Raw genomic sequence first — 12268 nt, forward strand, 5'->3', positions numbered from 1 at the left:
AGGGACTAAATTGAATAAAATGTAAAACTTGAAAGATTATATGATAAATGAAATTGAATTGATATATAGTTATAGTATGCTTTTAAACGATGTTTGGAATTTTTAATTGTATTGAATTATGATTTAGATCGAGATTTAAACTAATCAGAGGTTATTTATGGAAAAGAAAAAATTATGAATTAGTCCTTGTCACTTTATCGGTTGTTTCTTTATCAGGTAAGTGGATATGGTATAAATATGTTTAAATCTCTATGTATACCATATGGTGAATTTATGTATGCATTGATGAACATCAAAGTAAATCAATATTTACCACTAGAGGGTGAGATGAGATTGGGATTAAATTGAAAGGAAAAAATATATGAGCCTACATGATGGAAAGTACCCCGATGAAACTCCGTAAATGTATCGCACACATGGTTACAAGTTGATTTCGATGATTTCGAGATCCAACATTTGTTGTGGACTCGAAGATACATGTGGCACAGGTTTAGCTTGGATGAGTAACACGATGTCGCTTTATAGGTTTAACCTGGACGGATATTTGATGTGTCAATAAAAGGTTTAGCCCTGATGACTAACTTGACACAAATGGATATGATTAACTCGGACGAGCATCAAATATGATTAGCACCTGTGTATTGGAATTCTTTTACGGTGTTTCATTGGGTAATTCACAAGATGCGAGATACAAATTTGAATTACAAGTTAAGTGCTTAATGATCAAATGTAGCAAAGTGTAAGACTTCGTGACAAGATTGTATATACATATGTGATTGAAAGTTGGATTAATTGAATTTCAAAGTTATGAATTGTTATGTTTAGTATTTGAATGTTATATGATTGAATATGAATCAAACTCACCATGTTGTGATTGTGTTTTGTTATGTTAGGTAATTGAGTTATATACTTTAGTTTAACCTAAGTACTTGTTTTATGAGGTAAGATTACTGTTCATTACATACGAGCTTACTAAGCATTCTGTAATGCTTACCCCGTCACTTTTCTTTCTCCTGTAGGTTTTGACTTTCGAAACGTGTCAATCGGATCCTCGAGGATCTCACACTATCTATCTCCTGATTTGGTAGATTTTTTATTTCTTGAAACCGGTTATATGTGGCATGTACTTAAGGGTGTCAAGTGATTGCAATGTTAAGTATGTTTGAGCCATAAATGATCAAATTCTTATGGTAATGGAACTTTGATCATGTTCATAGTTTTGGTGCTATGTTATATGTGTGTATATATATATATAGTAACTTGTCATATGGAATGGATGATCAGCATGAAATGGTATAGCTTAGTTGAATGGCTTCATGCATCCTTGTTATGAATTGGTGGGCATATTTGTTAGATGTTTAGAAAGATGGTATATATAATATGTTTTAGATTGATTTTGAATGGTTGAAGCGTGATAGTTAAGTTAGTATTTTGTTAGGTGATTTTGAAGTGTATTGATGCCAATTTAAGGAAAAACGAATTAAATGACTTTGGTTTGGACTAAGTAATGAGATAACATGTATTTTGAAGTGTTTTATGCAAACATGATAAGTTCTTTTAGGTATATATTGTATGCATCATGTTTTAGGCATGAAAAGGGACCAAAATGTGAGATTTTTTACCTTCTGGAAAAAAGTATCGATACTATAGAGTGAAGTATCGGTATTTTACCAAATGAATAGTATTTTAAAATGATATAATGTCAATTTGGTATCGATACCCGTATAAAGTATCGATACTTAATCCTAAGGATCGATACTTTATAAAGGTACCAATACAACTTGACTTGTGTCAAAAGTTTTGAAATTGGCAGAATGCCAAAATGGTATCAATCCTCAATTTGGTATCGATACATCCTGAAAAAAGTATCAATACCTTTTTCATAGTATTGATACTTGTAAACTTTAACTTAATTTTTGAAATATCAAAGCCAAAGTTAGTATCGATACTTTATCTGGGTATCAATACCTATTGCACTTACTTTGAAAAGTTACAATTTGGTCATTATTCATGCTCACGTCAACTTAAGAGCTTTCATAAGCTCGATTTATTCCAGTTTTGCTTATATATTGTATTATGAATGCATTCATGATTGTAATCATGATTGAATGAATTGTTATTGAGAATTAAATGTATTTTGCTCCGGTAGTAGCATCCCATAACTCGGGTCTGGCGACCTGGTTGGGTGAGGGGTGTTACATATCAGGTTACTCATGCAATCTAAACCTATGTCACATAATACCTGAGAATCCGCAACGAATGTTGGATCATGTTAAATTCTGTAATAATCCTCGTACAAGTGCGCACATGATCCTATTGGCATGTCAATCGTATCCTAACATTTTATTAAGTTCACACGAGCATCATTTACACACGTAACGTTACCAATCCTTGTAAACAATAGTTTTCACGTGATTATCCCCTATAATTATCCATATTTCATATCATACCTTGTACATGAACACATGTTTCATTTACACGCCCCATAATTAATCAAACTTTCGTATTTGTACCCTGTACAATTACATAATAGTCAATTACCACGTAACATTTCAATTCAGTCCATCACTAGCTATATATGCCAATTTCACTAGTGTTCCAATTATATTCAAACATATATATATGAAATCAAACACAAAATTTCATGTAAGATAGTAAATTCTATATGAACTTACTGTTCAAAATGTGAAAAGAGTGGATACTTTAAGGAGTAATCTGCAATTTTAACTTTTCCCTATTAACTCCACTTAAATCCAAATCTTGATCTATACAATTATTTTCTAGAACCAATCAATACTAAACATTTTCATACTATGCCATGATATATATGATCCTATATACTTCAATTTTGATTCCCTCATATTTTTCATTTTATTAAATTTAGTCCCTAAACTCGAGATAAGCATAAATTTGGATTCCTAGCTTGATTAAAATCCGATTTCATATATTATCATTAGAGAACTTATACTTTCTATTTCTAATATATTTTCATAACAATATTTACATTTATTCAATTTGGTCCCTAAGGTAACAAAGTTAGCAAACAAACAAAATTAACTTTACAATCCAGTTCTTTTCATAATCTAAGCTTAAAATCTATCAATTTTAAGTTTAATTCTTCAAGAAATCAACAATGACAACTTTCTAAAATTTTAATGATTCAAATCTATAAAATTTACATGAAAAAGTACTTAATTACCTTGAATAATAGTTGGTCGACTATTGAGTTGGATGAAAGGGTTTTTTCTTTAGGTTTTCTTTCGTTTGGACGGTGGAACAACATGGAAGATGAAAATCTTCCACTTAGTTGTTATTTATATATAGATTAGCCTTAATTTTGTTTAATTAACCTTGTTTATTTAACTAATTAAGACATAATTAAACATAACTTAATCATAATCAAGCCTAAGTGGATTATGCCATCATCAAGTAATCTTATTGAAAAATAGTTTAGTTATCATTTTGGACTATGTTTAATTGCTATCTAAGTCTCTAAGCCTTTCGTCAATTAAAACTCCATAGTGATTAAATTTTATAATTTAATCCACGAGCCTTAATTAACTATTAATTTGACAAAATTACTCGACCAATCATCAATATATTTTTATACTAACTTCTTAAATATTCATATTTAATATTTATGAGCTCGGTTTATGGAAATGGAGTTCCAAAATCATATTTTTCGATATCACTAAAAATTGAGCCATTACAAGTATGCGGAGGTGGTTTAACAATACTAAAATCCAATTACTATATAGTTTTTTCTGAACATACTCCTACATGATTATGTTTAAAATTTTGTTTTATACAATAATAATATTTTAGTTTTATGACATTTTATTTTTAAAATATAATTAAATGTTATTTTATTAGTCTCATGTAATTAATCTAAAAATTTTATCGAGGACAGTAATTTCTCATACATTTTACTTACTAAATAATTAACTAAATTAAAATTATTTATTATAAATTAATTTTACATAATTTTAACTAAATTACATAATATTTATTATTAATTATTTATATTAGGTCAATGACCAGTGAATGATGTCAAAGAGTAATTAGAATATTAGATAAAATTGCATAAGATATTTATTTTATTGCTAATTTTATTAGTAACTGTATTGTTGAATACTTTTTGATCTAACATATTACATATAATGATATAATTTTAAGTCTTGTTACTTGTTTAAGAAATTTTTCTCAAGTAATATCGATAATTTTATTTATACTATTAATAAAACCTCTAATTGAGTTGGTGTCATAGTTAACCGAGTACCAACTCAATTATGAAATGACTAATATACTCTTTTATTAAATGACTATTGTTATTATTTTGATAGCCTTTTATCTTTTCATACTTTTATTTTATATAGTTTTAAATAAAAAATAAAATTAACATATCTAAAAATTTAACCCATATATAATTTATAAACAAATCTTTTACCACTACACCAATAATAATTCTTAAGTAAACTTAAACAAATTTAACTTTTAACATAAAATATTTTCTCACCATATTTGTGTATCTATACTATTATTTAAGCTTCATTGAGTTGATGTCACAATTGAACCATACATAAACTTAGTTAGGAAAATTATGGAAATGACATTCCGTAATTAAAATAAATTATATTTTTGAAAGTATTTTATTCTTTTCATTTTAACAAAAAAAATACACATGGTGTGATTTGAATTCACACCAATTGAATTAATAAAACCTTAAATTTACCACTTAAATAAAGTTTCATTTTAATCTGTTTTATACATTTTTATTTTAATATGCACAATTTTTATTTCTATTAGTTGTATATCTATACTATTAATAAAATCTCGATTGAGTTGGTGCCAAGAGTTAACCGAGTACCAACCTAATTAAAAATAACTAATATACCCTCTTATTTGCAAAGTAAGATATGAGTACAAATTTGTACATAATGAGATTTGAACAAAGATCACTATGCATATAAAATTTTTCTTTTACCATTTTTGAGCTACACATTTTATTATTTATTGTATGCTATTTTAAACACACATATATGTTTTAAATTCTTAATTTCCACATGCATACATGTGTGATAGAATTTCTAGTAATAAATAATATTCTTTTTCTAAGAAATCTAAACTTATGTGCTCGTATAACTACAACTTATATTACCAAACTATAATTCAAAACCGGATTAGTTAAATTGAATACTGATTGGGGTACTAGTCCGAAATAAGAGGCTAGGTTAATTCAACCGCTGACTGATAAAGAAACAATTAAACATGGTTCTATCTTTTTATTTATTTATGAATTTTAATAATTGATGAGCCGATACAGGTCTGCAAACCTTGTACCAAGCATGACATTGGTTGAGCCTTTTGGAGTTACTCGTATCATATCAGAAACCAGAAAAACATGATTTTCATTAGTAAAATAAAGGGGAGAAACTTGATCTATTGATACAATGGATTCTAAACTTCTAATACAAAGCTCATTTCTCCATGTCTTTGGAGAAACCTGATCTGATCTGATCAAAATAAAATACAAAGTGGACTATAAACAAAAATAATCCATATTCAGAAGTACCTAATATTAGTACCTACATACACAATTATTATCATTTGTTCTGCTTCATTCTCTCCAAAACAAAAATGATAGAAAACAAAGATGAAAATATAAGCTTTAGCAGCAACAGCTAAACATGGTATGGAATCTACTGTGATGTCATGGGGCAGCAATCCCCTTCTTCACCAGCATATCGTAAACTCTATCGATCTTGCTTGGTTCAATCTTGAACAAGCGATGAGCATCCGCTTTCTTACTAACATTTCCATTGAAGATCTCTTCTGAAATGATCTGTAGCATCCTTAGATAAAGTGGTGGAGGTAACCGAATCTCACTGCACAGCCGCTTCTCCTGCCACCAATCCAACACAAACCATCAACAGTTTGGCTAATAGCTCCAATGAAAACTACACTAAGGTATAAGAGTGCTTGCAGATTGCAAGCAAATTCCTGCCTCAAGGCTAGACCTGTCAATCGGATATATCGGGTTGATTTTAACTTGGGTTAATATGGGTTGGGGCAAATCAGGTTTTAAAAAATTTCACGTCATTTTGGGTTTGGGTTGTTTCGAGTTCAGGTCATTTGGGTTTGCTAATCAAGTTTTTCAGGTTGGGTCGTTTTGGGTTTGTCATTCAAGTTTGACACATGAGTTCAGGTCATTTGGGTTTGGGACATTTTTGGATTGGATCATTCTGGATTTGGGTTGTTCTGAGCTTCGATAGTTGTCCTTTTATGAAACACAATAATTTATGAATGCAATTGTTTGAAACACAGCTTCAGATCCAGATGAAAATATAGAAATTAGGGATACAACATTCTTACAGTTTCAGAGAGTAACTGGGTTTCGGCGAAACCCATTATGTCCAAATCTTTAGCATAGCTTGAAGAAGCCTGTGCTGTTGGTCTTGCATTTGAGTCCTTGCCGACAGACTCGGAAGCCATGAATGAATTTGGGGCTGCCTGGCCACCTGGACCACCCTGGACTCCATCTTTTGCTCTGTGAGAACTCTCTTCAGCTTCCCGTTTCCTTTTTTGTTCAAGATATCGATCTGCTTCAGCTGATGTTCGACAACCAGCTGCTCGGGCTTCCTGCATATAGTTATTTCCCGTGACAACAATCGATGACCATATTATGAAGATTACATATTTAAACGAGGTAGAAGAAGTGGCCAAGCAGAATAGTGGGTTATAAAGCAGCAATAGCATGAATAATACCTTGAGTTCTTCGATCCTTTTTAAAGTCCGGTGCTCGGCGATAACCGTCTGAAGCAATTCGTCATGTTCTTCCTTTGAATGAAAACGCATGAAGACATCATAACGTCGGCAAAGTGCTCTCTCCTCGGGAGATAAGTCTTTCTCTATAGGATTAGGATATAACAAATTTCTTTCTAGTATGAAATCCTTTCTACGCTTCCTCTCATCCAACCTGACAGTAGATTTATTTTGAGTATGAGGTAGAGAAAAGTATTGCATAAAGGCAAATCAATTGAAACGGAACAGAATTTCCTAGACCTGAAAAGTATCGAGTCATAAGTCTTTCCCCGACCCCAAGACCTTTTCTATCCTATGAAATTTTATTCTGATATACTAATATGGACTTTACTTTTTTGCATCTTACACATTCACAAGGGTGGAATCAATTATCTCCAGCACAAATCAGATTACCAACTGCCTACCTCTTTGAATAGATACGTAACACTCGCAGCTTAAGCTCACGCTCTTCCTCAGTATCAGTGTCTTTAAATTCCATCTCAGCTAGTAACTGCTCGGCATCATTGTCGTACTCTGGATCGAACTCCTGCCTTTTGGCATTATAACCACTCAACTCAACTAAAGATGGACCTTCATTTCCTGAAGAATTTGGCTTCTTTCCCCCATAATTTCTGTCAATTTGATGATCTAAAAGACAATAATAAAAATGAATAAATACTGGCATTTCAATATATTATGATTATGGCTCCATCCACACATAAACTTCACTGGCAGATAACAATGAATGGCGATTTGAAGCAAGTGTCATATGAATGTACAAGTATGAAACTACATATGGCTTAGTGGCATCTGGGCTATATATTACTTAGACCAGTCAATTTTGACCCAAAGCTGAAAACTCGACTAGATTAATCTGAATCCAAACCCAACCCAACCCAACCCAATTTGAATATAAAAAGTCAACAACTGGAACCCGCTCAACTGGGATCTGAAAATGACCCAGACTAGAAATGACCTGAACCAAGTGTCAACTTGAAATGACTTGACTAGCAAACCCGAAAGAATCAAACCCAAAAAAATCCAAATCCAATTGACCCAAAACAAACACAACTTGAACTTGACACGGAAATTTTAAAACCAGAATTGATCGGACCTAAAACCAATCCGAGCCCCCAGTTGAGAGGTTTAATATTACTGGAATAATGATAGTAAAAGAGAACAAAGAAAAAGTAAAAAGATAACAGACCTTCCATTTTAACATTGCCATCTTTAACCTGGTTCATGTTCGATACTTTCACAACAGTTGCCGATGCTGTGCTATTACTGCTAGAACGCGCCCCAGACTCTACATCTAAAGTTTGCAGAAACAAGGCAGAGAGCACGAGGATCACAGTGATTAGATTATCAGTGCCCACACTAAATAAATAAAGTATCTCCCAGCAGGGAAAAGAAAAGATATATCAATGCTCACCTGCATTTAAGCCAGACATTATTCGGCCACAATTACTGCCTTCAACTCTGGGAAAATCAATAAAATTCACATAAGAAATGGCACAGATGAACAAAGAGGATACATACAGAGAGGAGAATGGTGGTTATACTTGACTCTTGAAGGTGAAAAAGGAGATTCTTCTTTCACTGAAAGCTCCCCAAGCATAGTTCCTACAAAGCTCACGATAAGTTAGTAATGGTAAGAAATTTTATTAACAGCAGGCATCAATAATAATTAAGTTCACTGTTGTTACGTTCTCTAGAGAGAATTTTTCTACCATGTAAATGCAAGATAGTTTCAAGCAAAAGGGGAAAGAAAATGAATCCAAGGCTTACGACTCCTAGCACTTACAAATTTCCCTTCACCAATATCACCAAATAAAAAGCAGGGGGGTGGGGGGGTGGGTGAAGACATATTTAAGATTATAAAAAGGAGACGAACTGAAAAAAGACACTAACCTTTCTTGTCCTCAGTATGCCCTTTAGCCATTGCAAGAAGCTCTTTTCTATTTTTTCCAACAACGTGAGACATATCCTTTGAAAAACTCAAGTTGTCAGATCTTTATTATATGCACAGAAAGGCACAACTAATAAGGGATTTGATAGTTCTTATACCGGAAGAGGGAAGAACGGGGACTTCATATAAACATTAGTATAGTGGTCAATGCACTTCTCCTTACTCTTTGTGCCCACATGTTCAGCTACTTCTGCCCAGTTTCCGAGGCCATACATTTCAATTCCCTACAATTAGAAAAAAAAAAATAAAACAAGATTGATTCCTTGATTATTCCACATATATATGCTGTACGGAACAAATCAAGAAGGACCAAACATAACTTTCTTCACTGCTTTAACAATGAGTATGAACATAGAAATACCTCTAGAAGCAAAATTTCATCATCTGCATTCCAGTCAGGACAGATAAGGGGAAAAGATAAGTTGTCCTGTTAATCAAAACTCTGTTGTCAGCACTGAATCATAACATAACCAAAGGTACATAAAACAGATATGAGATACAGAAACATGAGCAAAAATGAAGTTCATCAGAAGCTCTATGTTAACATAAACAACAAAAATGACAATTCAGTATGATATCAGGACAGGAAAAATTGTTTCCTGAAGGCTTTTACTAACCATGACCCTGTAAAGATGGCAGCTTTTATGAGGCGAAACCTCGGCTCCAACAGAAAAGCACTCTATACATAGGTCGAAATCAGGACAAATAGCACATTTGATACGGATTTTTCCTGTGATGTCCTTGTTGCAATAATTGCAGTGGTATAAAGCTCTTTTCCCTTCACTTGTTCCTTGACCTAGCTCCGAAAAGGATATAAGATCAGGAATAGATGGAAAAGGGTCAAAATAGCTAACAAATGAACAAAGAGAATTGCCTGAGTTCTGAAGAACCAAAAGTATTTAGAATACTTAGGGAGGATCAATCATTTTAAAATAATCACAAAATCACCAGCACCATACCATGGGCTCAAGAATCTTGACAACAGCTAATCATAATACTATGTATCTAACCACTTATTAGAACTTTTCCAAATGCAATATATGCATAGCCAATCTGCTTTAGATAGAATTATGGGTCAACTTTTAGCAACTATATCAAGGTCTAAAGTAAGGATAGAATATAGCAAAACAGAATATCGACTTTTTTAAGTTTTAGGCAGCAAAGTCTCTACATTCAGAGGGTCTTTACCCTCTAGGTTCTAGAAAAGGTGATCTGCAAAGTTCCAAATATTTAACAATTCCTTTTTCTCATAAAAATAAAATGGCCACTGTTATCTCTTGAAACTTTTGCATTTGTAGCCAAAGACTTGTATCATAATACTAGAAAATGGCCCTTGGCACACTCTCCATATGGCTCTGCTATAAATTTCCATTACTAGATAAAAACATTGATATTTTGGTTATCTTATTTTTATCAAATAATTGCAGCATAGAAAAGAACTTTTCACTGCAAAATTCATTCTGAGAGGGTTGCATTTTGAAAATCGTAGAAAAGCACCTGAAGAAGAAGATTCTAAATTTTCTCCAGCAGAGGCATTCTTTTTTCTCCTTGATCTGCATAACAAGAAAGGGGTATTTAAATGAAGCAACCCAAAAAAGAGAATCATGAAAACCCCATTAACTGATTATATCACAATATAAAGGGAAAAAAAATGCTGTTAACCAGTTAATAGTTAATTATTACACAAACAAACGGAAGAAGACATAAGCAATCAAAAGGAAAATAAGACAACAATGATTCATCCTTTGTTATCATAAAATTCATTACAACAAGTGATGTTAGATTCTGAGTATGTAAAATTCACCATAAGAAAGAAACCTCAAAGTTAATGAACTAATAATCCAGTATAATTAAATGGCAGAGTAGATAATCAAATCTATTAAAATAGATAATATCCCTAATCATAGCCTCTGTTTATTTTATCACTTTATATTTCTCAAAATCATCACAATGAATTTGTTATACTGAGTTACGAGCAATGCTAGAGCCCAAAAAAGGCTCAAACTCACAAGAGCTCAAGCATCCAACATCACCAACTGTTGACAAAAGCAGCAAACTACCTGGCACAACAAGTAGCTGACAGAGATCAACTACCTTGTCAGAAAATGACTCCAAGCAACCAACAGTTATAGGGCTGACAAACTGATCACTAGGCACACCAGGACGCCAACATGGCCAGTTGGACAGCCAATAAGCATGCTTCATGCAGCCATTCGAACAGTCCAAAGACTAAGCATAAATACCTGAAGTACGAATCGACTTCTCTCTCTACACTCTCGTGTCATTATCGTGCTTAAGCTCATACTTCCGTTTCCATCTGATAACACCCTTTAGTAACTTGAGAATTGAGCATTATGGAGCATAAGCTTCGGCGCTCTATCTCACGTTAGGAACCCATATTCTCTAAGCCCCGCTTACCTTCCTCGAAGAGTACCGTCAAGGTCAGCCAATCACCAAAAGAGCATCAACAGTATTATTGCACAAAAGTGAACATTTTACAGACAGGTCCTAGTGTTCTTTCTACTAACTAAAAAAAAGGAGTAACTGAAAATGCAAAAGTTCGAACTCGAACCAACAGTTCTAATTTCTGAAAATAATCTTAGCCCTTCACCATGCAAGCTAAAATGCAGATTTCTGAATGGCAAGTTTTTTCTTAAAAAAACATACAATTTAACATAATAATTCTTCAAAATAAGGAAATTAAAGAAAGAAATGATGACTAACCTCTGGGTAGGATCCTCATCAGCAGAATGAAAATTCCCGCGAGAACGACCCATTGAAAATTTGAAGTACTGAACCCTAGTTTCTCAATGAAGTAAGGAACTTTGGCAAAGACTTTTCGGTAAGGAAGAGCAGCTTACAGAAAAAAAAGTTAATGAATTTGATGGGTTTAGCTGAAATTCGTAAAATTCCCAGAAATTTTGAATCTTTATGAGGATTGGGAATTGAACGAATTCAGTTGTGTTTATACTAATAATTATAATAATTATTTTACTGTATCTGCAATTAAGCATATTGTTTGGCAGTTCGATTTATATACTGCCAATTCCAAACAGCTTTTTTTTGTGTTTTTCTTTCTTAAATTTATTTCTGAAACAGAACCCTTTTATTTATTTATTTCTTTAAAAATATTATTTACCATTTGACCCTTGAATTTTACAAATATTTTTATTGTTTTGATACTTAAATTTTATCTCATTTTATCTTAAAATTATCAACATCTAATAAAAATATATTATGTTTCAGATTTTCTTTTAAAATAAACTGGACAAAATAATAATTCAATCACTAAATTATCAAAACTTTAAATATTAAAATAATATATATATATATATATATAAAATTCAAAAGTCAAATAGTGAATTAATCCTTAATTTGTTACCGCTAAAAGTAAAAGAGACTTGCTCCGGTTGGCTCTAGGTTTTAATTAATTAATTATTATTTTCTTTTTAATTAAATATTGAATGGCAAATGACATTTTTATTTTCATTTTTCCTA

The 12268-nt window shown here is 32.1% G+C and overlaps 1 protein-coding gene across 2 annotated transcripts; it reads right to left on the bottom strand.

Moving 5' to 3' along the window:
• Positions 1–5382: 5382 nt before the first annotated feature.
• LOC105798923 (transcriptional adapter ADA2b) lies at positions 5383–11814 on the bottom strand. Of its 2 annotated transcripts, XM_052621355.1 has the most exons (14): positions 11495–11809; positions 11014–11188; positions 10268–10323; positions 9388–9566; positions 9132–9197; positions 8869–8994; positions 8713–8788; positions 8364–8424; positions 8234–8280; positions 8009–8113; positions 7227–7449; positions 6766–6976; positions 6373–6639; positions 5383–5902 (listed from the first exon to the last, which is right to left on the bottom strand). In XM_052621355.1, exons 4-14 carry the CDS (start codon positions 9388–9390, stop codon positions 5711–5713), a joined length of 1377 nt encoding a protein of 458 aa, XP_052477315.1. In that variant the 5' UTR covers positions 9391–9566; positions 10268–10323; positions 11014–11188; positions 11495–11809; the 3' UTR covers positions 5383–5710. The 2 variants fall into 2 exon arrangements, with proteins under 2 accessions (XP_052477315.1, XP_012484629.1); XM_012629175.2 differs by lacking the exon at positions 11014–11188 and having other exon boundaries at positions 11495–11814.
• Positions 11815–12268: the final 454 nt, after the last annotated feature.

Source organism: Gossypium raimondii, chromosome 9 (assembly GCF_025698545.1).
Source record: "Gossypium raimondii isolate GPD5lz chromosome 9, ASM2569854v1, whole genome shotgun sequence".
Lineage (NCBI taxonomy): Eukaryota > Viridiplantae > Streptophyta > Magnoliopsida > Malvales > Malvaceae > Gossypium > Gossypium raimondii.

Excerpts from the sequence above, each read along its gene's own strand:
- LOC105798923 (XM_012629175.2), bottom strand. The coding sequence starts at position 11,547 with ATGGGTCGTTCTCGCGGGAATTTTCATTCTGCTGATGAGGATCCTACC. Across the intron at positions 10,324-11,494 it reads GATGAGGATCCTACCCAGAG|ATCAAGGAGAAAAAAGAATG; the intron begins GTTAGTCATCAT and ends CTTGTTATGCAG. Across the intron at positions 6,977-7,226 it reads TTACGTATCTATTCAAAGAG|GTTGGATGAGAGGAAGCGTA; the intron begins GTAGGCAGTTGG and ends ATCTACTGTCAG.